At 36.2% G+C, this 27,941-nt stretch overlaps 1 protein-coding gene and 3 pseudogenes across 7 annotated transcripts; 3 read left to right on the top strand and 1 right to left on the bottom strand.

The window, feature by feature from the left end:
• Nucleotides 1–8,348: 8,348 nt before the first annotated feature.
• LOC147495143 (V-type proton ATPase catalytic subunit A-like) lies at nt 8,349–21,039 on the bottom strand. 7 transcript variants are annotated; one of them, XM_086563742.1, is made up of 20 exons: nt 20,493–21,039; nt 19,221–19,263; nt 19,043–19,121; nt 18,864–18,950; nt 18,531–18,753; nt 18,380–18,424; nt 17,157–17,444; nt 16,770–17,076; nt 16,533–16,633; nt 16,142–16,384; nt 15,810–16,065; nt 15,196–15,368; nt 14,940–14,996; nt 14,760–14,831; nt 14,568–14,659; nt 14,399–14,461; nt 14,171–14,303; nt 12,780–12,886; nt 11,232–11,426; nt 8,349–8,672 (listed from the first exon to the last, which is right to left on the bottom strand). In XM_086563742.1, exons 16-20 carry the CDS (start codon nt 14,405–14,407, stop codon nt 8,637–8,639), a joined length of 480 nt encoding a protein of 159 aa, XP_086419868.1. In that variant the 5' UTR covers nt 14,408–14,461; nt 14,568–14,659; nt 14,760–14,831; nt 14,940–14,996; nt 15,196–15,368; nt 15,810–16,065; nt 16,142–16,384; nt 16,533–16,633; nt 16,770–17,076; nt 17,157–17,444; nt 18,380–18,424; nt 18,531–18,753; nt 18,864–18,950; nt 19,043–19,121; nt 19,221–19,263; nt 20,493–21,039; the 3' UTR covers nt 8,349–8,636. The 7 variants fall into 7 exon arrangements, with proteins under 7 accessions (XP_086419868.1, XP_086419869.1, XP_086419870.1 ...); XM_086563743.1 differs by lacking the exon at nt 15,810–16,065; XM_086563744.1 differs by lacking the exons at nt 14,399–14,461; nt 15,810–16,065; nt 18,531–18,753; nt 18,864–18,950.
• Nucleotides 13,194–13,970, top strand: LOC147495144 (protein TIC 20-II, chloroplastic pseudogene; annotated as a pseudogene).
• A 2,478-nt stretch (nt 21,040–23,517) lies between the features above and the next one.
• On the top strand, nt 23,518–24,681 carry LOC147495142 (shaggy-related protein kinase GSK2-like; annotated as a pseudogene).
• A 407-nt stretch (nt 24,682–25,088) lies between these two features.
• LOC147495141 (phosphoribosylamine--glycine ligase-like) lies at nt 25,089–26,346 on the top strand (annotated as a pseudogene).
• The last annotated feature ends 1,595 nt before the right edge of the window (nt 26,347–27,941 follow it).

Below are 27,941 nucleotides of genomic sequence, written 5' to 3'. Positions count from 1 at the left end.
AGGAGGCCTTTGTGTAAGGCGAGCACCTCCTTATATCTCTACACTATCCCTCCATAAGGACACAACCAATATAAACTTAAGAGTCTTAAGTTTAGTAACCAATGTGGGACTAAAGCCCCCCACATTAGAGTCTAGTAGATACAAAAGGTCATGGGTTCAAACCCATGAGGACACAAATTCATTCACATTTCCAACAATCCCCCACATGAATGGAATTATTAAGAAACAGAAGAAAAGAAAAAACAAAACAAGAATGTCTGGAGTATGAAGAAGTTATGAATGGGCTGAAGGTGTCATACGACTTAAACGTTCGCTTGGTGTTTGTCTGTCGGGATTACTAGTTGACCAGTGACCTTAGTCTTGAACTGTTCAACATATATGTAAGCCAAGTCAACAGGTAACACACATAACTTCAAAAAAAACATCATAGAGTTCCTTCAGTTGTGCTCGTATAGCCATGAGCTTCCCAGGTTTCATGAGTGCTCTAGAGAACAAGCCTATAAGTTCTCATAGGAAGCGGCTTTTACTTCCTCACTCATATAGGTGCCTCTATCAGGAGTGTACTGTATCATTACACCCCAATGGAAAAACTAGCTATAGAAAGCATTAAGAGTATTCACTCATCCTTTAAAAGATACAGAAGGTACTACTACATCATAGGGATGGGTACAGAGTTTTCACTCTAGGTGTAGTACCCCCACAAATCACGCAGATAACTTGTTTCCCCATTGAACCTTGATCCGGGATCTCCATTCACCAAGGTTGGGTGTCGGGTTATCGGTGATTTAATTAAATAGGCAATTAGTCTTTAATAGACTTTAGCCCTATCCCCTCGATGTACTAAAACCAGTTCTCTAGCGGGCCTTTAGTTAAAGGATCGCCTAAATTTTCTTTTGACCTCACAAAGTCAATAGCTATGATCCCATCTCTTAACAACCGCCGCGACGGTGTTATGTCTTAAATTTAATATGTCGAGATTTCCCATTATAGGAAGTATTTTTGGCCCTCAAGATAGCATCTTGGCTATCACAATGAATAGAGACAGTGGAATAGGTTTAGGCCAAAGCGGGATATCCATCAAAAATTCTCGATCCACTCTGCTTCCTCACTAGCTTTGTCTAAAGCTATAAACTCAATTCCATAGTGGAGCGGGCAATGCAAGTTTGCTTAGATGATTTCCAAGACACTGCACCCCCGCCATAGTGAACACATAACCACTAGTGGATTTAGATTCCGAGAATCAGCAATCCAATTGGCATCACTATACCCCAAAGCCAATTTGGATATCTCGCCATAATGAACACCATAATTTGAAGTATATTTCAAATATCTCAATACCGATAAGAGCATCCCAATGCTCATTCTTTGGGATTTATGGTGTATCTACTAAGTTTGCTTACGGCGTAAGCTAAGTCGGGTCTAGTGCAGTTCATAAGATACATGAGACTGCCTATAACCCTAGAAAACTCTAAAGGAGATACACCTAATCCAGTATTTTTTGTCAAATGTATACTAGGATCATATGGTGTTCTCGGTACCACAAATCAAATTGATTAAATCTTTTAAGCATTTTCTCTACATAATGAGATTGAGACAAAGTAATTCCATCAGAATTATACACTATCTTAATGCCAAGAATGACATCAGCGATACCCAAATCTTTCATGTCAAAGTGCTTACTCAAAAAAGATTTAGTCTTATTGACGGTCTCTAAACTGGTTCCAATAATCAACATGTCATCCACATATAAACAGATAATTACACCAGATTGTTTCTCAAATTTACAATAAATGCATTTATCTGCCTCATTAATATTAAAACCATTAGAGATTAGCACACTATCAAATTTCTCATGCCACTATTTAGGAGCTTGTTTGAGACCGTAAAGAGATTTCTTTAGCCTACAAACTTTTCTCTCAAGGCCTTCTAAAACAAACCCTTCTGGCTGATCCATATATATCTCCTCTTGTAATTCCCCATTTAGAAATGCCGTTTTAACGTCCATTTGGTGAATTACGAGATTACGAGTAGAAGCAAAGGCTATTAACATTCTGATAGATGTAATCCTTGTCACAGGAGAGTAAGTATCAAAGAAATCAAACCCTTCTCTCTGTTTATAGCCTTTTGCTACTAATCTCGCTTTATATTTATCAATGGATCCATCTGCCTTTAGTTTATTTCTAAATAACCATTTATTCCCAATAGTTTTACAACCAGGGGGCAACTCAACCAGCTCCCAAGTGTTATTGGTTATAATGGACTCGTATTCACTTAGAATGGCCTCCCTCCAAAAAAATGGCATCAGAAGATGACATTGCCTCTAAATAGGTCTGAGGATCATCCTCTACCAAGAAAGTAAGGAAATCAGGTCCAAAAGAGGTGTTAGTCCTAGGTCTCTTGCTCCTCCTGAGTTCAATTTCATCTTCAGCAGAAGAATCTTCTCGAACTCTAGGAGCAAGTGTAGAAGAACTCGGAGTCCCTCCCAATCTCTCAATAAATGGGAATTTATCCTCAAAAAAGACAAAGATCCCTAGACTCAATAATGGTATTATCATCAACAAATTTATTTTTAGATTTGAAAACTAAAACCCCAGTAGGCAATCGCTATTACGTGCATACCCAATAAAGACACAATCTACAGTTTTAGGGCCAAGTTTAGTCCTTTTGGGTGTTGGTATAGATACCTTAGCCAAACACCCCCACACTTTAAAGAATCTATAAGTCGGTGTCCTATTTTTCCACATCTCATATGGAGTTTTATCTCAGGTTTTAAAAGGTATCTTATTCAGAATATAACAAATGGGCCGTTAGCAAAGCCTCCCCATAGGTTCATAGAAGCCCCAGAGCTATTGATCATTGAATTGATCATATCTTTGAGAGTCCTATTTTTCCTCTCTGCTATCCCATTGGATTGGGGAGCATAAGGGGTAGTGGTCTCATGTACAATACCATAATTTTCACAAAATTTATTGAAAGGACCAGAATATTCACCTCCTCTATCAGACCTAACTATTTTTATTTTCTTGTCTAACTGGTTCTCAACTTCAGTTTTAAAGGAAATAAATTTAGCTAAGCTATCATCCTTACTCTTAAGCAGATAAATATGACAGAAACGTGAAGCATCATCAATGAACGTAACAAAATATTTATTACCTCCTCTAGTCATGTAACCTTTAAGATCACATAAGTCAGTGTGAATCAATGCCAACAACTCAGTGTTTCTTTCTACCTTTTTGAAAGGTTTCCTAGCATATTTAGATTCTACACATACTTCACATCTCTTATTTTCAGAAATAGTATTCTTGGATATGTTACCTAGATGCATCGGTTTTTAATTGAAACATTATTAACGTGTCCAAGTCTACTATGCCACGATCAAATGACTCAACCATATAAGAAGAAGTAGATGCTTTATTAAATTTAAAATCAGTTACATTGAGCTTAAACAAGCCTTCATCTAAATAACCTTTACCCACAAAGGTTCCCCCTTTAGTCAGAACAAATTTGTCTGACTCAAAGACAAGTTTGAACCCCTTCTTACTTAAAAGGGAACCAGAAACCAGATTTTTCCTAATATCAGGAACATAAAGAACATCCTTCAAATTAAGAACATTTCCAGAAGTGAACTTCAAATTAACAGTCCATTTTCCTTCAACTCTAGAAGCAGATGAGTTACCCATGAACAGACTTTCTCCTTCTCCCAGAGGAGTGAAGGACGCAAATGCACTTTTAGTGCCACAGATGTGTTTGGTAGCCCCAGTGTCTACCCACCAGTCAGTCATGTTACTCACCAAGTTAACCTCAGTAACCACAGCAGAAAAGTTACCATCCTGAACTACATTTGCTTGTGCCTTATCTTTCTTCCCATCATTCGGACCTTTTTTGAATTTATAGTCCGGGGCTATATGACCTCGTGATCCGCACACACATAGCAATGAATTTCAGGATTGTAAGGTTTCTTTTAAAGTGAGGTTGGGACTGTTTATTCTTGTTCGTGATATGGTTTCTTTTGACGGGGAATTTAGTTGATTTAGACTTAGAAGAACTAGCAGCGTTACCTTCAACCAGGTTAGCCTTAGCCTTCATTTCTGAAGTCTCCACATTGATTTCAGCCTTCCTGTTATCCTCCTCGATCCGAAGGTTGACGATCGATCTTCTAGGGTCATCTCTTTCCTCTTATGTTTGAGATCTGTTTTTTGTACTCCTTCCACGAGGAAGGGAGTTTCTCAATGATGGAAGCAACACCGAAACCTTTGCAGATTTTATAACCTTCCGCAAAATCTCATGAATGATTATTTGCGGCTCCTCCACTTGAGAAACAACAGATTTCCCATCTTCCATCTTGAATTTCGAAACTTTCCTACAAGAAACTTCTTAGAAACCGTGATCTTCAAGAGCATACTTCTTATCAAGTAAACTCCACAATTCTCAGCTTAGCCATACACACAAAGAGATAAACATCATACAAATCAAGGGAAAGACAATCAAGTATATAATTTCTACATAAATAATCCTTCTTTTCCCATCTCTCCATACCACCGTAATCCACTGTGTTCATCTTCATTTTCATTGTAAATGGGTTTCTCAATCGAAATCCATTCAACCAATTTCAGAGTAGTCAAATAAAACCGCATTTTCATCTGCCAGCGCTTAAAAATTTTGCCATCAAAAATTTCAGGTTTGACAGACTTACCACTAGGTTTCTCCATCTTAGCAGTATTAATAACAAACGAGCACAATACTAGATAATAACAGATCGTTATTAGACAATCGATTTTTCGTCTTAAGATTGTATAAATCTAGTATCGAAAAACAGTAATAATAAAGCAAGTAAAACTTATCACTGAGGATTGTGCTCGGCACAATTTCCTTAAGACGAAAAAAACGCCCGGTATGGTTCTTTTGCCACCCTCAAGCCGTCGTCTCCCGGGATACAACAATGGACGAAGCGTGTCACCCGGCCTAATGACTTTTCAAGAGAAACTCTCAAAGATACTCGGACTAGGTTTTGATTTGAAGAACAAAACAATAAGTTGTGTACCGCCCCCTTGATAAACAAGAGAGAGTTTGGTTTTATAGATCTGCCACTCGCCACTCAAGGCGAGAGTCACGTCCAGTTTTTAATGTGAGAGCAAAAAACGTGTTGACTCGAATCAGTAAGGAAAGATTTTGAAACGGTTACAGTTTTTTGTTTTGGAAAGAAGACCAAAAGATTCCGCAAAAACAAGTCCAGTACTCGCACCCACGCGAAGCCCAATTGGGTGGATTTGTACACGCGCACTAAGGTTTTCTGGAGCTCCCACCTCCCGAGAGCCCCCAAACCAAGGAGGCCTTGTGTGCGCGCGAGCACCTCCTTATATCTCTCTACACTATCTCTCCATAAGGACACAACCAATATAAACTTAAGAGTCTTAAGTTTAGTAACCAATGTGGGACTAAAGCCCCCCACATTAGAGTGTAGTAGATACAAAAGGTCATGGGTTCAAACCCATGAGGACACAAATTCATTCACAGTTCCAACATCCTCTACTAGTATTCATGTTGATGAAGAGAAAGTTAAAGCTGTCAAGGAATGGCCTACTCCCAAGTCCATTAGTGAAGTTCCAAGTTTCCATGGACTTGCTACCTTCTACCGGCATTTTGTGTGCAACTTTAGTACCATTGCAGCTCCTCTCACTGAATGTATGAAAGGAAAACACTTTGTATGGACTGAAGAAGCTGTCGAACATTTCGATTTGATCAAACAGAAGCTTATTACAGCACCAGTTCTTTCATTGCCATGTTTTGAGAAATTGTTCGAAATAGATTGTGATGCTTCCCTTGGTGGCATTGGCGTTGTATTGACACAAGAGGGACGACCAGTTGCCTACTACAGTGAGAAACTCAGTGATGCTAGAAAAAGGTGGACGAGTTATGAGTTAGAGTTGTATGCATTGTATCAAGCACTTAAACATTGGGAGTACTACCAAATTCATCAAGACTTTATTCTTTTCACCGATCACCATGCACTAAAGAACATCAAAAGCAATACAAACCCTAACCGCATGCATCAAAGATGGGTTGACTATATTGAACGGTTCACTTTCACTATCAAACATAAGTCAGGGCAACAAAATAAAGTAGTTGATGCACTCATTCGCAGGGCATCTTTGTTAGTTATGATGAAAACTGAAGTGGTTGGATTCGAATACTTGAAGGATCTTTATGGTGAAGATGAAGATCTTGGTCGGATATGGGTTAAAATCGCTAAAGGTGAGCCTTGAATTGCTGATTTTCACCTTCAAGGGGGGTTTCTTTTCAAAGGAAACCAACTGTGTATACCAAGGAGCTCTCTTCGGGAACGCATCATTAGAGATTTACATGGCGGTGGTCTCAGTGGACATATGGGCAGAGACAAGAGTATTGCTCTGGTTGAAGAAAGGTATTATTGGCCTCAAGTGAATAGGGATATGAATCGATTAGTGCAAAGATGCTACACTCATCAAACTGCAAAAGGTGGTTCTAACAACACTGGACTCTATACTCCGCTTCCAATTCCAGATGGACCTTGGGTCGACATCTCCATGGATTTTGTACTTGGCCTTCCACGAACTCAACGGGGTATGGATTCTATTTATGTGGTGGTTGATAGATTTTCTAAAATGGCTCATTTCATCCCCTGCAAAAAGACTTTAGATGCTTCCCATGTTGCACATTTGTTCTTCAAAGAGATTGTACGTTTACATGGTGTTCCAAAGTCTATTATTTCTGATCGAGATACCAAGTTTTTGAGCCATTTTTGGCAGTCGTTATGGAAGAGGTTTGACACTAGTCTGAAGTATAGTACTACCTGCCATCCCCAAACAGACGGTTAAACCGAAGTGGTGAATTGGACCTTGGGGAATTTATTACGGTCGATATCAAGAGGGAAACCCAAGCAGTGAGACTTAGCACTTGCTCAGGCTGAATTCACTGACAACAATGTTGTTAACCGCTCTACAGGCAAGTCGCCGTTCCAAATTGTGTATACCTCAGTACCACAACATGTTGTTGATTTGGTTCCTCTACCTAAAGTTCCTTGCCAAAGTGTTCCTGTTGATCATATGGTTGAGAAGATTGTACAACTTCATGAAGAAGTGAAAGCAAGTCTGAACAAGGCCAATGCGAAGTATAAAGCTGATGCAGACAAACATCGAAGGTTGAATACTTTCGAGGTCGGTAATTTAGTCATTGTTCATCTACGAAAAGAAAGATTTCCAGTGGGTACCTATAACAAGCTCAAAGCTAAGAAGATTGGTCCAGTCCCTATTCTTCAAAAGATCAACAACAATGCATATGTGGTTGATCTCCCAGCTGAGTTCTCCATTTCTAAGAGCTTGAACGTCAAAGACCTCTACCGTTACCATGGAAATGATGAGATTCTTCCTTCAATTGACTCGAGGTCGAGTCCTTCTAAAGATGGGGAGACTGATGTAGGTTAAGACTGAATTCAGACAGAATTCAGTTATTTGCAGACTGATTTCTAATAGAATTTAGTTGCTGGCAGTTATTATTAGTAGTTAGAATTATCTGTTTTTAGAATGTAGTCTATAATAGACTGCCAAGTGTCTCTAGTAAGCTATTTCTGTGAATTAGTATCTGTTATATATAAAGACTCTCATTGTAATGGATTTTTTTTTTATGCAATTATCAAGAAACTTAAATTATTTGTTCTTGATATTTCAAGAGTGTTTTTTGTGGATTTAAAGATAGCAATCGAATTGTAAGACGTGATCTACAATTCAACACTTTTGCTACGCCACCCAAGGTGCTGGATATGTAGATATCTTCTTACTCACGAAAAAACATGACCACCCACCAAAACACTCCCATTTTTAGATTAGAGCTAAGTCATAAATTTTAGATTAGAATTAAGTTATAAACACTTAGTGTAATGCCATGTTAATATCCTCAGACAAAAATAAACATTTACACTTTGTCAGATCAAAGGTATTGGGCCATAAATTCTTGCGATGAATCTACAAGATTTATGTTGACTCTTAAATGAATTGAATCAACGAGGAATAGAGAACGTTAAGACTATTACTTACATTTATGGAAGTTCCTTATGGAATTTGTTGCTCGTCTTCCGCTCAGTTTTAGTAGTGTGTGCTGAGACTATAGAAGATGTGTCATTGACAGAGAAGTCAAGGTATGAGTGTATGACAGTCTACTCGGATCACATTGTTAATATTTTTAGTTATCTATGTCTGCAAACTCGCCCTACATGTTTGGGCCAGTTCAGAGGTTTCCATCCGATCACTGGACTGCTGGGCAACCTGGGAAAATCCTTTCCAGTTTTCACAAAATAAAGAATAAGAAATAACCCGAGAAGATAAAAGTATCACTCAATACACAAGAATAAAAGGTTAACAAAGGAAACTACAGCTCAAAAAGCTAAATCCCACACCCACACATAATTTTCAGAAATCATAACCACCTTAGGTACAAACCAAAACATGCACTATACACTATCATTAAATTAATGCAGGTCCCAACGTCCTTTTATAAATTCCCCCTCCCTTTCAGATCCTCATATTATTCAAGTCAGAAGAAGTTGTAGGATGACGAAGCATCAAGGGGGTTGATGAGATATGTAAGCACAAGCGCCACAAGCATCAGGACATAGGCAATTCCTTGATCAATTGATGTACCTGAAACGCAAAAAGGTAAACCACAATTAATAGCTTCACAACAAAATATTCACATATAGGTACCAATCAAAACTAAGGAAAGAAGATCGCTTCAGATTTAAGTTCTTGGACCACTACTTTCCTAACTCTAGAAGACACCAACTAAGGTCAACATCTTTCACAATTAGTGGTGTACAGAAGTGTTTGTAACTTTGTACCAAAGTAAAGCATGTTAAATATCTGTTTGTATGATGAGTCCCCAATCAAAAAGGCTTAGAGATCTCCTAAAGCTCCTCATTTCCTTTAATGGTTTTACGGACACATATAAAACCTCCTCAAAGGCTCCTTACTCACCTTTTAACAGCCTTACTCTACTTCCCATATTTGGGAAGGAAACTGGCTCCTCCATTACTGAAGACGTAGACAAAGATCTGCTGTGAGCCAGTGACACTCTTCCTAGGAGTCTTGTACAACCAAGTAAACTTAGGCTCCAGTCACAGATACTTCGGCTACAGATCATCATATTTTTACCTCCTACACCTTCCCCACTCTCCTTTTCAAACTTTTCGCTTTATTTTGAGGAGCCCTAAAGCTACTCTTGAATAAATTCGATGTTAGGTTAATTCAAGAATATTCGACCATGTTATTAAGGTCAACATTTTTCACAATGAGTGGCATAAATAAAAGAAAAACTCGTAGCAAACTGAAACATTTTAAATATCTGCAGTTTGAACGACAGGGACCCAAATTGAAAATGACACTCGACACAGCCTCAATCACCAATTGACTTGCAAATGCTGACAGAAAACCAGCTTCTCAAAAGCTCCCATTTCCTTGGTTTTGTAAAGCAAATGCAGAATGAACAGTCTCAAAGTCTCCTCAATCACCCTTTATACTAGCCTTACTCTCCTACCCTTATCTGCCCGTGCCAGTAGGCACTCAAGACACATTGCGTTTAAATAACTCCCCAAATGACCATCTTCATGGTATGACTGGATCAATGCTTATAACTATTTCCAGTAGCTTTACACTTTAAAATCATTTCATGCGTACACTAAACTAAGCTTATGGCAATCCGATGCATTTCATTTCTCACAAACCAACTCATTACATATACCCTTTACATCTTGACTAATTTAACGCATATGAGAATGAGAAACAAATGAGAGGAGAGAGACTTGAATTAGAAGTATCATTATTTTATTTTATTTTTAAATATAAAATCTGGCAAAATCTCTTCTGTATTTTCGACATTTTAAACACCTATATCCTGTCATAACCTGAAAATCAAAACAATACAATTCTCATAGATCATAAAATCAACTCTACTCAGATTTATAATTTTACATTTATACATAATACAAATTACTTCTAAAACTAAAAAACAACTCATTAAACATTAAAAATGAGTCCATGTAATATTTCACTTTAGACTAATTATTGTAACGAAAGGAAATATATACAACTCTACTCAGATTTATAATTTTACATTTATACATAACACAAATTACTGCTGAAGCTAAAAAAACAACTCATTAAACAACTCATAACACGTTTATATATACTCTCTCTCCTCCATTGAGCTCCTCCTTTCTCTTTTCCCCTCCGCATCTTACTTGGTACTAACTTTAAATTAATTTGGAGGTCCTGGAACAACTTCATATGGTTAAGTTGCAGACTACTATCCTCCCCTATATATAAAAATGCACTATACCATAACAGTCTATTTGAAATAGATACACATCCGTTACAAAAAATATTAGTAACGGTTATCTTGCGACGACATAAAAACGTGACAAATATTAGTAACAGATTTTTGTAACGTTTATTATCCGTTACAAAATTTACTAACGGTTATAAAATACCACTGAAATTAATTTCAGTAACGGATGCTTAACCGTTATAATTTATTAGTAACGGTTACCAAATTTGTTAATCCTTTGTAAGCGTCACTTTGATTTTCTGTTGCTAACAGTTCTTTATCCGTTACTAATGAATTTTCATTGTATAAAAAAATATATGTTGCTAACAGTTCTGTATCCGTTACTAACGAATTTTCATTATATAAAAAAAATGTGGGCCACCTGTAGTAGTGGACATATACACCTCGTAACCCATTATGCTTCAATTGCGACCTGGGATTTAAACTTTCTACTAAAGAAAGCCCCAGATAATAAAGAATCCTAAGCAAGCAAACTACAAGAGTCGAAATACATTTCTAATATTAAAAACAATGTACTCCAATTAAATGAACACACAAACGTAATGTTGATTGTAATCCAAAAATAAACAAATAGTGCTGATCAAAAAACGAAGAATAGCATTAGGAATAGGAATAATTTGAGCAAACAAGTTTGGGATAAGCTACAGTGACATCTCAACTGTAACACTTTTCACTTTCCAAAGATCCCATATATCCACACAAAATTACTGAGAAACAACGCAGCTGATACAGTAATTACACTCTCTTATTGCTTAAAGTGATATCAGTGACAACGTATTCAAAGTTTGACACCACTCTAGTATTGATAGTCAGTTAGTCTTACCCATGAAACAAACTTAGGTGGGTGTCATGCTTACCTGGACAATACTAAGTGTTGCAGATGTAACTGGATCAGAGAAGTCTCCTCCTGGAAGTGAAACAGCACCAACAATAGTAACACTACCAGTACGTTCTGGGCCACCAAGACATTTCACTTTACCAGCACGTTCATAAAAAAAGGCTAAACGGGCTGCCAAGTATGCAGGATAACCACTATCTGCAGGCATTTCGGCCTACATAAAAAAAAACATATATTCACCATATGAAGTACTAAGACTACTAACTGTAGAAAACAAAGGGAAAACAAAATAAAAGCTTTGTAAGAAAGGCACTAGTATAAATTCTCGCGGTAGAGTTATAGACACAATATAAGGAAAATCCAAGCAAAATTAAGAACCAGACCCTTGGGATGATTTGCTCGAAATCCGAAGCAAAATAACTTGGAAGGTGCTGCCTTGTGTACTCCGACCTTATTTTGGACATGTCTTATGACTGTTACCACAAGAGAATAACTGCATAACTGCACTTTTTTCTTGCCTTTTGCTTATCCTCTCTTAATCTTAAGAAACAACTCAACAAGGTAGATAAATTGATGCCCTAGGTTTAATAAAAGGCTTGTGATGTTAGAACTTGAAACATAAGTTGTAAGGGAACTAAATATGCTCATTTTGTGCTCTCCAATACAGACTATGCCAGTATGCACGAGACTAGATCCCAACCCAATTTGGAGCTAACATTTTTATCCAGTGCAATCTGAAGTCTGAACCCTTAAGTAAAAGTTTAACTCCAAGTGATCATCTCAACAACCACTTGCCCCTATAAGACTGACTAATTGTCTACCTAAAGAAAGGGCCATGTGAATAGAGTAATGGTTATTGTTACTAAAAGCGTACATTGACTCGATTGCTGTAATATAGGCTTGTCAGTAAAGTAACACTATAGTAAATCCCATTTTTTTACTAAAAGATGAACTAACACAGGCAATGAAACCTTATTTACACCATTCACAATACTAATAAAGTAATAATTGTTTGACTCTGGATGTGAAAGATTGATAGGTCATTGGCAAATAAAGATACTTCTTATCGACATTCTCTATACCAGCAAAAGATACTGTTACTTTCTCTGAACAAAGATGACGACTTCACACAATCATTTCTTCTTCTTTAATAGTGACTTGTGGTTATACAATGAGTGGTAATGTCCTCTTTTAAATATTTGCAAGAAAAAGAAAAAAAATACTAGAAGCAAATCGATTTTCAGGATGCCATGGTGTCCCACACCTTAATTTGCATAAGTGAAACTCATTTTCTAATATGGTTGTTTTACTTACTTTACCTGAATTTCTAAAATAGTTCACTACTTTCCCATATTTTCCCACCTTCCTATTTTGGTTATTATATATTGTTGTGGAAACTGGAAAGCTACTGAACAGAAAGCACTTTTATCAACTTATTGGGCACCAGGGTCAAATACATATATTTTACAGAAAGAAAACCCCTACCAGATTTATCATTTTACACCTTGTTAGGGACGAAACATTAAAGACATCTTACACCAAAAAAAAGAAACCAAGAGAGGCATACCAGACGCCCTGAAATTTCACGCAACGCTTCTGCCCACCGAGATGTTGAATCAGCCATCATACTGACATTGTAGCCCATATCCCGGAAGTATTCAGCAATTGTGATGCCTGGTAATATTGTATTCACACAAGTTTAAATCAACTAAAGAGCTTAACAAAACCATTTTTTTTCCCTATATTAAACAAAATAATAAAAACCTTCTTACCGTTTTCACACTTCTACGACTCCTTTTTCTTTCGGTTTCTTTTCAGTCCCATTTCTAGATAGAATATCAATTTACCTCTTGAACCAGTTCTCCTTCTTCATTGTTCATTTGTTTTGTTTTGTTTCAACTACAAGTAAAGTTAAATAAAGTAAACTTTTTAAGGTAACCAAACTAACCAACCACTCTTTTCTTTTCTCTTTAAAAAAAAAATGGCTGCAACAACACTCCTTTGTTTCTCACTCCACCCATCACCACAAACCCTAAAATCACCATTCCTATCCCATACTCCACTCCCCCACTACAAATTCCCTGCTCCCTGCATCTCACCAATCAAACTCTCCCACAAATCCTCAAACTCAAAACCCGTCATCACAATGTCATCATACCAACCAGTCCCAGCAACAGAACGTCTAATTTCGGCCTGAGCCTATTTCTTCCCATTTTTCAATGGCCTACAATACGGTCGTTACTTATTTATGAAAATACCCATCACTTGGTTTATTAATAGAACCAATATTCCCATTATTAAAAGCATATAGATCAGTTCCATATGCTAGTTTTGTAGCATTTTTCGCGCTTTATCTAGGGGTAGTAAGGAATCCTAGTTTTAGTAAATATGTGAGGTTTAATTCAATGCAAGCTGTTGTACTAGATGCATTGTTGGCATTGCCTTTGTTGTTTCAAAGGATTTTTAGTCCTGTGAAAGGGTTGGGTTTGCAGTTGTTGGTATTTAGATGATTCAATGTTCTGCAGCAGTGTGCAACTTGTCATTCCATGTTGTATAAAACCATTCTCGAAACTAAAGCTCATAACTCAAAGAGTCAAACCCTGTGTATGGAAGACTTCTCTTTTTTTTGGGTCTTTTCAAAATATAGATCAAAAACATAAAAGAAAAGTAAAAAAGAGTGTTTAGTATGTGTGGCACTAATCTAAAGAAGTCCATCAGATAGATCCTTCTTGTGGTCGTAGTAATGTACACATTATACATCAACAATGTGCATAAACTAAACACACAAAGTTAATCAGATCAAAAGTGAACCTATTCTTTTCTTTCTTTTTTTTCCAATCAATCAAACTAAGCAAATTAATGGCTTTAGTTCAAAAAAAAAATAATAATAATATAAAATTAAATTAAAAATAAATAATTAAATGACGAGTCACATGAGAAGCAGGAGCAAGATATTACCTGTATATATGGAGGCCTCTCGAGCAGTGACAGGCATATTAGAAGTATTAGCTACAAGGGTGGTCCTTTTCATGACAGATTCTTCACGGCCATAAGGCAATGTCATTGTTAGTTGAGGGAAATCCATAAGAACCTAGATAATAAGCTGGTCAGTATTCAACAAGTCTTACTCCTAATTACATACAATTAGTTGTTACATTTATTAATATCACAAATACTGATGCATACCTCCGCCATTTCATTTCCTCTTTCTCCACACCCCACATAAACCAGAGTGTCAGAATTGGAGTACTGCATACACATACATAAAGTACAATGAGAACTCAGCAAATCAAGTAAAATTTCTAAGAGCTCGAATCTCCATATGCAACACAAGTGAATAAACAAACAAACTCACCTTAGAAAGAGCTTGACTAATAACTGTTTTTCCACAACCAAATGCACCAGGTATAGCACAAGTCCCTCCAAGAAATGAGCATCAAGAACACGCTGCACAAATGTACACCAAAATTATCAAAAACAATACATATAATTGATTTAGTGAAATTGTTAATAAAAAATGACGTGATGCAGTCATTTTGCATATAACCTGCCCAGTTAGGAGAGGTGTATCAGCAGCAAGCTTGGATGCAACAGGCCTTGGTGAACGAACTGGCCAAGTCTGCCCAAGAGTAAACCCCAATTAGTGTCAGGAAAATGTGTTACAGAGTATAAGTATGCGGTGGGAGCGAACTGTTTTAGTAATAAGACTGCTAAGAAAACTAGTAACCTGAAGCATGGTAACTTTCTTTTTTACACCTTGAAACTCAAGCTCTAACACTGTGTCCTGAAAAGAAAGAAAATAAAGCATGGTTAATGAAAAAAATAAAATGTCCCGACTCTATCTCAGCATGCCTAATACCTAATGCAAGACTTTCAAAAAATAGAATCTCAAACGGGTTGTCTTCAAAATGTTGCTCTCAAAAGAGCATCCCAACATTGCGCATGTTGAGGGGGAAAATTGGTGCGCCATGGGGAAAAATTACCTTTGAAAAGCTGCCAACACCGAAAGCTTTCTTGAAATGGATCACCAACCCTAGACTTCCAAGAGAGCCCCTTCTTCCTCCTCCTTTATTCGGGATGGGAACCGGCAATGCAAAAACTTAATTTCATAAGTTTGCATTGGCGGAGTTAAAAAGGGGTTAGAAAACTCACAAACCTGTAAAACAAACAAGCATACATATAATGCTATCAACAATAGTGAAAATTATACACATATATCCAAAAAAGGTTCAGCAAGTTGCAACTAAAACCCTTATCCAATATGTCCAAAAAGATTACATAATTACAACTAGAACATTAACCATATTTAATTCTTCTATCAGCCCATATGTCCAAAAAGATTGTTAAATTATAACTAGAACGTTAACCATACTTAATGTTTCTGTCAGCCCATATGTCCAAAAAGATTTGCTAAACAATATGTCCAAAAAGATTAGCACTAATCAACCATTCTTAATTATATTTCAACCGCCCATAAGCCCAAATCAACTGCCCATCAGCAACATAACCATGAAGGGTTTTATTTCCATCTTGGGGACCATCATATAGAGTAATGCATCACCCATAAACACTTCCTCAATATTGATCTTTTTCTCACCTCTAAGCACTCTTCTGCCATGACAAACATCTTTGTGCATAGGATCGGTCACCACAAACCCCTTGGCTACTTCATTACCTTCTCTATCCAATAGGGTAACTCTAGGCTGGTCAGACAATCCTACACGAGCACTTGTCGCATCAAAAGGAGAAGCTAAATTTTGAGGAGACATTGGAGATGGATTATAAGGTGAGTTTGAACCATGAGGTGTATTCATCGCAGACTGTGGGGGGACAATTCCCGGTGCAATGTGAGCCTATGATAATAGAAAACACATGTAAGGGAAAAATACAAGTTATATGTATGCCTAATTGTAGAAGTTACAAACTCACCAACAATAAGTTAGTCAAACTGGCAATGGAAGCTTTAACCTCAGCCAACTCTTTCTGGACGTTGGGACTAGCACTAGCAGATGATGCCAATGCTTTTTCAAGTAAGTACTCACCAACTGCAGCATATTCAACTTGTGTAGGTGAGATCTGAGAGCCAACAGCACGAGTACGCCCTTTTTTGTCCTTCCCAAAGACTTCAACCAGTACATCACCGTCAAGGTCTATGACAGACTTCACTTGTTCCTAAAACAACAAGCACAACCAAATAAGGACACCCATGTATATATACAATTTGAGACAAATAAACATTCACCAACTGATACATGATTAAAATCAAGAATATTTACTATGGTTCTCAACACATTTAAATGTAGAAAGGATAAATACTTACATATGATACACGAGCACTCTCCAAATGGATCCATCACGACGCTCGTGACCGGTTAGCCAATCATCCTCTCGACGTACTTTGACATTAGGGTTCTTTTGTTTCTACACAAAAATATATAAAATGATACTATAGACCACTTCTAATAATAAAGACATTGAGATAGGACGGTACCTTCTTGTAACGAAATGATACTACAGACCACTTCTAATAATAAAAGACATTGAGATAGGACGGTACCTTCTTGTAACGTATTTGGCCATATTTTTGTCGCCCAAGAGTATGACCAATGGTATTCATTTTCCCATTTGCTGCATTCTTTGCATTCCTTTGTACGACTTTAGGTCTGAATTCACGGGTCACAAACTCGGCCCAAATTGTTGGATTCATACCATCTGGACAAGCAGCAATAGCAGCTTCCTTGCTTAAGGCTTTCTTTATGATCTCTTTTCGGTAGTTGCTTTTTGCAGTCCTGAATTTAGTGGAAAACTCCTTCTGATGTTGTTTATAAGCCAAAGCCATGGGCACATCATATCAAAAACTCACCCTATCAAGAATTTTAATAGTTAGAAATTCATTTTTGGTCAAGTTAAAATGATAACATTATTAACAAGAATTGAATGTTACCGCCAAAGCGTCCCACACTGCATCCTTAAAGGATTGTTTCACAAGCCTCCAATCCTTGCAATTTAATGGGATGGTTACTCGAATAAAATGCCCCAAGCAGGTTGCCCATTTTGCCCCATAAGGACCAACAACAGTGCCCTTACTAGACACCAAGACAAGCATCTTAGCCTTAACTAATGAAGGTGCTCCAGATGATTCAGATGTTACTAGGGGTGTTGCTTGACCTGATGGGGGTGGCTGCAAAGAACTAGGACCTGACGATTGACCACTTGATTCCATTAAAATATCCTGCAAATAGTGACAATTATATTGGATGCATATATTGGGTACTGCATATGTTAATCTTTAAGTGAAATCACTACACTTCAAAACGTAAAACAAATCACATTCAACTTTGAGGCACAACCATCAAATAAATTTCAGTGTACAATCATCAAACTTGCAGCACAAAATCATGACTTACCCAATATAAAACTAAACACAAATGGATACATCCATAGCAAAAAGTTATATTAATATATTAGACAATTAATTAACGTCGTCTTTCTAGCAAGGGTTTCAAATTGGGCTAGTCTTCAAGAGTAGATTGGAAGTCAGTTGGTACATCTAGCTCATCCACTCGACAAGTCAACCGCTTTGGAGAATGTATAACCACTGACCAATCAGGATGTTTAACTTTATTCACCCAAGCTTTTCATTTCAGTCATATTTAACTTGACAAATGAAAATGCACAGAATGCATGGTTACTGTGCTGGCGAACAAAGTTGGACTTTTCAATCAAATATAATATATCATAATAACTAGCATTTCAAAAACAAAAGAGGAATGAAACAAACAAACACATAGACATACACGCACACACAGAGAGAGACAAGTTCTGGACTCGACCACAAAGATGGTTCACTTTCATTGTATTAATAAATTTGACATGAACAAACCAAAGGGGTACTATTGCTAATTGTAAAACAAGACAAAATTTTAAAACAAATCAGATATTGCATTTAAGTTTCAAAAATAACACTATGAACCATTAATAGTGTTAGATAAAACATCGATCTAACACTGAGTAAATCAAGTCACAACACATGAGAGTAAACAAATCTAATAAAAACAATAACCTTCTATATAAAAGATGGGTCTTTTATCTCAAAATCGAAAGTTGAACAAAACCCATAAGCAAGAACCTCACTTTTAAAAAAAAATTGATGAGTAAATTAGTTACCTTGAGCAGATCGAGTGACAAAAGCAGTGACAGCTTATTTAATCTCTGAAATAAAAAATTTAATTAGAACCCGAAATCAATCAGGAGAGAAGAGGAACAAGAAGGGGAAGAACATAAAAAAAACAAGAGAGACGAAGAGAGGACGACTTACCCAGTGAGGAATCGAAACCTTGGCCGGCAACACCACTCTACTGTTTTCTCTTTCTTCCTGTTATTTTCTCTTTCTTTCACTTGTTATTGATTTCTTTTTAGGGCATCGTGATTTAGATGAGCGGCAAGAGCAAAAAATAATCCCGCTTAAGTTTTCGTTGTATTTTTAGCAAAGTGATTTTTGTTTTTGACCATTTAATTATCTTCCCTTTTGTTTATCAACTCTTGGACGTATACTGGCGTTAGAAAATATTCATGAAACGTTACATAATATTTACCAATATTTACCAACGGATACTTGTATTGCTAACGGTTATTAAATGTTGGCAATTACCTAACGGATGTATATGTGTTGGTAATGAAAAATCCCAATGGTTGCAAAATAGCCCAAATAGTGTAGCGATGCACAACGGACCAATGACTATACGAATTGATACATACAATTAAAGAATGTCACAACTGAAATGATGGTTTAAAAGAGCTATAAGAACATAAGTGAACCAAATGTTATACCTGAAAATTTTCATTTGGTTTGAAAAGAGCTCTAAAAAAAGAGCAAGATGAAGACTCAAAGTAGTAAACTGTAGAATACCTAATTGAAATGCAAATTAAATTTGAAAGTTAAGGAAGGCATAAGAACTTGAAATAAATAGCCAAGCAAAGAAAAACATGCGAAATTGAAGAATCTTACCAAAATTAAAATCATGCACCAATGTTATGGGTGAATCAAAGTCCTGTTATGGGAAAAGTCTGTTAACAATGTATTTGAAGAATCAATTAGAATACCCTACCAAGCAATCACTATTATTTTAAGGGTCTCAAAGTGATTAACTCCCCACTCCAATCCATACGTTCAATTCCTTCAAATGAATTTCAAGTTTTTGTCTCTTTTCAAACATAATAGTCAACAGTGCTACTAAAACTCAAAAAGCTGAAAGGTAGTTCAAAGCAACAAATGCATGGTAGTTCAAATGCCTCTTTAAGTAGGGTTTGAAGTTTCTCAATGAAACTTCAAGTGTTCAAATCGTCCTATAGTTGTATCGAAATGGAGATATAACTCTTGACTAAGTATGCATTGTGAACAATTTTTTGAACTACCTTGTCTAATGCCTACTCAAACTCTGATGCATCCAAGCTACATTAAAAAGTCATTATAAATATAGAAACTCTGGCCAATTAACACCGATATTCTTGAAAGATTTCTCCATTAGTAACTTGGCCCGGTGTAACAACTCCAACACTAAGAGTCGCTCTAAAAGTTTGAACAAACATAAGTACTCATAAAATATCCTAAATTGAAAAGTAATGGTACAACTCGAAACTCATTGTTTGGTTCAAGTGATATTATGCTAGTACAACTTTAAAGCTCACATTTAATCCTAATCTTTTTGTTATACTTTAGCTTTGTGATGTCAGCTAGAGTCTCTAAATCTTGTCATGTGCCACCATGAAGAACAAATTACACTCACGATGGTACCAAGTATTGACAACACCAAGGTGGAATGACAACATGTTACTACTGTGTTGCATCCCATAAGCTGACATCTGACACACCTTGTATCCCGAAAGTCGTCATTGTGACATCCAAATTAGTTAGGGGATTCTTTGGTTAACTTTAACAAACCTGGTATGCAAATGTATCCCTATCATCTAACTCAGTAGTCTATCCTTACAGCAATTAAAAAAATGCTTGTGTAATTTGTCGCCTATACAATTGTACAGTAAAGTCTATCCTCGATGTTTCTAGTTAGTTTACCCTTTAGTTGTTGATCATCAAATCAAATTTCACTAGCGTTAGTGCGTTACTAATATTTTAGACCCCCAAAACAAATATAAATAAAATAATTTTTTATTTGATCCCACATCAAGTTAAATGAAAACTGACAGTAAAGAACTTACACAAATTAAAAAAAAAAAAAAAAAAATCAAACGATACAAAAACAATGAAAAGGGAATTACTTACTTGCAGGAGGAGTCGAAGACAGAAATCGACTCGAAAAGCATACTTTTGTGCTGTTTCGATTGTACGGATAGATTCAACTGTGGAGAAAATACACCTGGGAATCAAAGAAAAGGAGAAAATTAAATGAGAAAACGAATTTAAATGTAATGCAAGTTTGATGTTGTTAAGACTTTCCTGAGAAACTAGTGGTGATAAACTCTTTGACTGTTACAGGGATGGAAGAATGAAGGGGCTCTTTACAGGCGTGGCACCTCAAGGGTTTTATTGTTCGGTCACTATTAAGGGTTAAATGTTTGACAAAATTTTAAAATTTTAAATGTTCACATGATGACAAAATTTAGGTTTCGGTTTTTTTTTTTGGTCAAAAACTCAAAATGCATGTACCAGTGTATTTCAATAAATTCTATTATAAATAGATTATCGGAAAAAAAAAAAAAAAAAAATTCTATTAAAACTTTTATGTAGGAGATGGAGGGAGTCGAACCCTCAGTGATCAAATTAGAAGTTGCCTTTTTTTTTTTTTTTTTTATGTTTGAGCTACACCTCCGTTCGATTTTCGTAATTAATTGTATATAAACCAATATGTTGACGTCAGATTACCAAATCACACTCCATGGCCCATACGATATGTTTTCCACTTTTCTCCCACATTTCGATGTTTCTTTGAATTCCATGAAAAATTGAGGACCAATGAGCATCGCATGTCATCCACATATTTAAGCTATAGCCCCGAGTAAGTAATGTGTTTAATAATTGAAGTATCCTTTTATAGTTTTTCCTTCAAAAGCCTACGACAAACCGGATGCTATCACAATAGTGAATGATCTCTTGCTTGTCGGGTTTGCATGAATGATATGAATGTTTTGATGCTATGGACATCCTACTCCACGACAACTCCACCAACTCATAACGACTCAAGACATACCATTTTGTTTTAATTCTCTTTTTATTCCTTTTCCAATACATCCTATGCGTGACACACACACTTTTAAAACAAACACTCCGCTTAACGCTTATTCTCGACGGCGACAATTCACTATCTTTTGGTGATCGAAGGCGTTCAAAATTGAAGGTAAATGATTGACATTACCAAAAAAACGACTATCATTGGTATCATAATTCATTAATGGATTGTTTCAAATCACTACCATCATTCCATCTCTAAATTCGGTTCATAACATTACCACCGCATCATTCATCATCCTAAAATTTTTTTCTGTTTTTAAAACACATTTATCATTGGTATAGAATGGTATCTTCCACCAAACAACATAATAACTTTGGAACCATCACAAGCCTTTTTGAAAGAGGAGGAACTTAATTTTCATCCTATATGTTCCATACTTCGTTGGTTTTTTCAGGTCATTTTATATGTCTCATTTTGTCTTTGTTTGATAAAGACATTTTCCATTTTATAAAAACATGACCACCCCCAAAATTTTTATATTAGAGCTAAGTCATAAATTTTAGATTAGAGCTAAGTTGGTGTAATGCCATGTTAATACCCTAAGATAAAATAGACATTTACACTTTGTCGGATCAAGGTATTGGGCCATAAATTCTTATGATGAATCTACAAGATTTATGTTGACTAGTAAATGAATTGAATCAACGAGGAATAGAGAACGTTAAAGACATTACTCACATTTATGGAAGTTCCTTATGGAATTTGTTGCTTCGCCTTCCTTTTTCGGTTTTTTAGTGTGTCTTTGAGACTATAAAAGATGTGTCATTGATGAGAGAAGTCAAGGTATGAGTGTATGATAGTCTACTTTCGGACTTTTACAGTGTTAATATTTTTAGTTATCTATGTTTCCGCAAACTTCGCCTACATGCTTGGGCGGTTGAGGAGGTTTCCATCCGATCATCACTAGGCTGTTGGGCAAATTTTGGGAAAATCCTTTCCAGTTTTCACAAAATAAAGAATGAGAAATAACCCAAGAAGATAAAAATATCACTCAATACACTAGAACAAATTGTCATGGGCAAATATGGTCAACCCGATATTCCATTGAACCCAAATCAAAGACCATTAATCTTGAGTAGTTGAGAATGCTGGGGTTTGCAAGGATCCACGCCATGCTTCCCCTTTTTCTCTCGAGACTCAAGACACATAAGATTTTTTCATAAAAAAAAAAATTCTTGCTTTTTGGCGATTTCAATTGTTTTGTAATACAAAATAAATAAAACCCTATTTCCATGTTTTTTTTTTCAATTCTACAAAACACTCCCAACTCTCCAAAAAAAAATTCATCTCTTCAAACCCTCTCTCTTATTCTTCTCTTCTTCAAGTAGTTAGATTTAAAAGATACTTCAAGCCTTTAGTTATGTTCTTCTCTAAAACCTGAAAAGAAGCGACCAATCTTGGGCGGAGAGAGTATGGCAAAGAAAAAAATGGGGAAGATTCACCAGAAGCCAAAGTGTTTTGTTTTTTGACAAAGCTCGCAGCTTTTAAAGGAATAGAAACATCTCACCGGGTTTAAATCGATGGAGACAGAAAAGAGTCCAATTTCATTCAACTTCGGCATGGAGTTGTTGACGAGAGTTTTCCTATCCGTGATAAAAGTGAGTTACTTTTAGAAAGAAGAAGAAAGGCATGATTTTCTATCTCTCGAAAAAGTGTTTATCATTTTGTAATTTTTCAACAAAAAGCGTAGATTGTGCATAACATACTATAAAAATCTTCATTCGATTTAAAGAAACAACTACCGAAAGCATCTATGTTTTATTGTTTTTTGTAGTTGTTTAGTGGTGGGTTTATTGCATACAAGCAGGACTGAAATGCAAACAACTCCTCGAAATAACAAAGAAATAAGAGGCTTCTTTGGAATCACATGGTCTCTTTTTTCAATGGCCCCATCTTCTCATTCTTCTTCTTTTCCAAACCATCATTATCAACAACAACAACATAATGTGAAGAAGATCGATTCAACTCAAATGGGCTTAAGAAAAATAATAATAAAGTAGTGATCTTTACTTTTTTTTACTTTGCTTTGTTTTCAAGTTTATGGATGATTCCTGATTTATGCTACAATTGCAGGAAATAAATTCAGTTTTTGTTGATGGGAATGATCAAGTTACGGGCCATATTATATCTACTACTATTGGATGAAAAAATGGTGAACCCAAGCAAGTGGGCAATTACTTGATTAACATGTTTTTATAGTCTCTATTTAAGATTTAACAATTGATGCTTCTTCTACAGACTATCAGCTACATGGCGAGGCGTGTTGTAGGGATTTGGATCTTTTGGTATTGTCTTCTAGGTAAGCAAGTATTACTTATGTTCACTATGGCTCCATTGTACATGCCTCATTTTGGTTTAAAGTCGGGTTTTTTACATTGCTAGGCAAAATGTTTGGAAGCCGGAGAGACTGTGGCTATAAAAAGGTTTTACAGGCCAGCGTTATAAGAACCGTGGAGCTGCGCGGTTAATCGTTCAATGGATCACCCAAATGTGGTCTCTCTAAAACACTTGTTTCTTTTTCCACGACAACTAAAAATGAGCTTTTCCTCAATTTAGTAATGGAGTATGTCCCTAAAACTGTATATATCGGGTTACGAGACACTATAGTAATGTAAATCGAGGATGCCCCTCATATCGTGAAGCTTTATATGTATTAGGTATATGCATGACCTTATTTCTATGGAACTATCTCTGACTTTGTCTATTACTAATTAAACCCTATTATGCAGATATTTAGGGGGTTGGCTTATATTCATACTGTTCATGGAGTTTCTCACAAGGATGTGAAGCCTCAGAATCTTCTGGTATGCATTTCTCTTCAAAAATTTATATTCACTAGAGAGACTATGTCATTTATCCTACAACCTATGCTTTACGTCTTAGTGCTCTCTCTTATTTGCAATTAGTTGTTTATTTATAAATTGTTTCTATTCTGCTCAGCTTTATACCTGTTGAAGTAAAGCCATGCCCAACAACCTTGATGTCATCCGTATCAGAAAGCATGCACAATTACTAATGGTACTCAACTGTTTCAATTGATACATGCACTTCTGCATACCTCTAAGGTGTACCAGGTTCGAAACTTATTATAGATATATTTTTTACATATAGATTTATTTCAGTTTTGTTTCGTGTAAGCACCACTAAATTCGTTTTCCAGAGCATAGATTTATTACTTCCAGCTATGGATTTTTAATTTTTATTTGTCAGGTGAAGGAGTGAGGATTAGTATATGGAGAAACATTCAATGTTGTACCCATTTCTAGATTGAACAGTTTGTTTCCCCACCTTAAGTTTTCTGATAGATGTACTATGTTTCTCAAGCAGCATTTTGGGCCACTCGCTAAGTAGCTAAATAGTAGAATATTGTGATGAGACCGCTGAAATTGGAAGAATTTTAGCTGTAGTTATTGAGATTAGAAAGTTTTGTAACGTAAGGACAAGGACTTTAGAAACCGCCCAATTTTTATTTTCACAATGTTACACATTTAAAAGTTTTATGGTTTCAGAAATGAAAATTCGGGTTTTTTCTTTTTACTCATGGGATGTTAGTAAGAGTTCATATTGATAGGTATCTGACTTGCGAAGTTGTCTTGGATTTTCCCAGACAGATCGATTAGACGCCAAACATGTTGGTAGGGGTGATAGGTCTCATGTATAATCCAAAAAAGGCCGCAGAGTTTCTAACCACTTGGCCACCCCAATACCCCCATGCACTTTACACAGGTCACTTGGGTTTTCTAAAGTCTCATTGTTATCAAAGTAGATGGACTTGCTGCAGGAAAAGGAGTTGTAGTTGCAATGACTTTGGAGGAGGCATATGAAGCTGCTGATTCAATGTTGGTTGATCGAGGGTATATTTGGTTATGCGGGTTGCTCTGTGGTTATTGAGGAATTTCTGGAAGGAGAAGAAGCTTTGTTCTTTGCCTTGGTGGATGGTAAGAATGCCATACCTCTTGAATCAGCTCATGACCATAAATGCGTTGGGGATGGTGATACAGGACCCAATACGAGTGGAATGGGTGCATACTCGCCAGCACTAATATTAACAGAAGAGCTGAAGTCTATGGTTATGAGTTGTATAATCCTACCAACAGTGAAATGAATGTCTGCTTTGAAGGGTCGCAAGTTTGTTGGGGTCTTGTATGCGGGGCTCATGATTGAGAAAACGGGGAGCACCTAAACTAATCGAAAGTACAATGTGTGTTTTGGAGATCCGGAGTGCCGGGTTAGTCATAACCCTAAGGTAACTTATCTCATCTAGGTTATTGTCAAGGTTCTTGAAAAATACTAATGTTAGAGTTGATGCCACCATACATGCAAGGTAATGAACCCGCTCTTATATGGGCTTGGTCCGAGGGAATTTCCACGGGTCAAAAGGCAACTCATTCATATTCAAAATCCATCATAAGTATGAATCGGTTATGCGGCATGATAGGATGCTCACAACCCTTTCTTTGTGCAAAGAAGTTATAACAAATTATATGGTCGATTAGTTGCTCTAACTTCTACCGTGATGGCAATTGTTCCCATAAAAGAAAGAGCCTTACATGTGATTGTCGTTATGGTAGACTCCTCGCGATATGCCAAGGTGACACATCATGAAGTCGTCTTTGGGAATTGTACTTCCGGATATTTTCTCATCGCAGCCAAAGTCATCACCAAACTTAAAAGAAAAAAATTATACAGATTACAGTGTCTATTGACCACAATTTCTTGCCAAGCCAAACACAATCACAGCCTCAAATGAAAATGATCATATTTCATATTCTGAGTTTTCATTATATAAATGTATCTGCCGTTCCCTGATTCTTTCTGCATGGACTGTTCAAACAGGTTCTGATGGTCCGGTTGGAATCTGATTTAGCACAAATACTACTTACGTAGTGGGTCTTCCTCATATGGGCAGGGTATGGAGTAGGAGAGTTGTTAAGGACATGACTTACTCTCAAGGCACTAATAATATAAACGGAATTATTACTCTAGCGGAAGTAGCTGGTGTATAGGAGTGAATGACAAATTGTTTCTAGGTCATTCTAAGTAGATAAAACTTTAAATTTGAAAAAAGTTGAGTTGCTAAGTTTCAACTGTTGGAGAATACCGAGTACAATAGGTTGGTCCTTAACACACGCACGCTAGCAAACCCACTATTTTAGTAAATGGAATACTGATTTTAGTAAGTTTTACTTAAAAAAAAAAAAAATTGCGCTTTTTGTCATTACATTTGAACTTATGAGAATTTGATTGTCACATTCAGATAATTTTTTACTATTTCTACTTTTCATGTTTTTAACCAATGTTGTTTCTCATTGAAATTAGTTGCCTGTTGTTGATACTTGATTTTATATTGCAAGGGTTTGCTATGTATCAAAAAAATTCCTTATTGTCCGTTTGTTATGGTTTGTATTAAGGAATTATTTTGATGGTATATACTATTGGATCTTTTAGTATGTTGTCTCTAATGCTATCATGATTTGTGGTATCTATCTGAAAAACTCAATTGCAATTTGCTTTTCTCAATATTTGGATTTGAGTACTAATTTAAATGAGCGTTATTAGAGTCATCTGCTAAGAGTAAATTAACGAGGTTCAAAATTCCAAATTAGTAAGTTCTGTGACTTCCGTCTGTCTACTATTATAAGAGTCATCTGCTAATGTACTTTTACAGCTGGCTGAGATATTTGCGCATTTTGCTAAAGGTAGTTAGTCTGCGTCACCCAAGAAAACTAGGGGAAGCTTTTGGTCTTACTTTTTCCTTTAGATAATAGATTTCAGGTTTTTGTGGATGATTAAAGAGACTTAAATTTAGCTCATATTGCAACCATTTGTATATATATGTATGTGCTTAAGAAACTTAATAAATGAATGGCATAAAATCTACTGTTAAAATTAGGATTTAAAAGAGGTTATGGGTTCTGTTTGCTCAGGGCCTTAGGGTTTTAATGTATTTAGTATCTATTCGAACTCAAGGAAAAATTAGTTAACAAACGTATCTTATATATGTATTATGTAAGGTTGTAAGCTAAAGAGCATCTATTTGGGTTATGTTTGCCCTCCCCTTTGTTCGTCTTTGTTAAATGGTTAACTGAATTTTCTCTCTGTTGAATAGTTAACTGAATGTATAAATGATTTTCTAACACTATGTTCACAAAGTGAGGACATCAATAGGTAGTGGCACCATCAACCCTTTTCAATCATTCAGGTACTTTTGGTTTTGAAAATGGTGGATTTAGTAAGGCTTCAACTTAGGATGATGAGCACGTGATTATACACAAGTAAAAGAAAAGTAAGGTCCCTCTACTCAAAATAGTGAAATTTTGTAGTTAAAGGTGTGATCATGTATTGTGTTTTAAAATGTGATCACATAAATTTCAGTTGGATTTTAAAATGTTCTTATTAATGCTAGATTTGTTGTCTTTTAATTAAGTTTATGAAATTGTTTGATAATCGGTGATAATAGGAGTGGGTATTAACATTAGCAT

The sequence above is a fragment of the Coptis chinensis genome, chromosome 6, assembly GCF_015680905.1.
Source record: "Coptis chinensis isolate HL-2020 chromosome 6, ASM1568090v1, whole genome shotgun sequence".
NCBI classification, from domain to species: domain Eukaryota; kingdom Viridiplantae; phylum Streptophyta; class Magnoliopsida; order Ranunculales; family Ranunculaceae; genus Coptis; species Coptis chinensis.
Note: the sequence above shows the minus strand (reverse complement) of the source record. Positions and strands in the feature narration are given on the sequence as shown.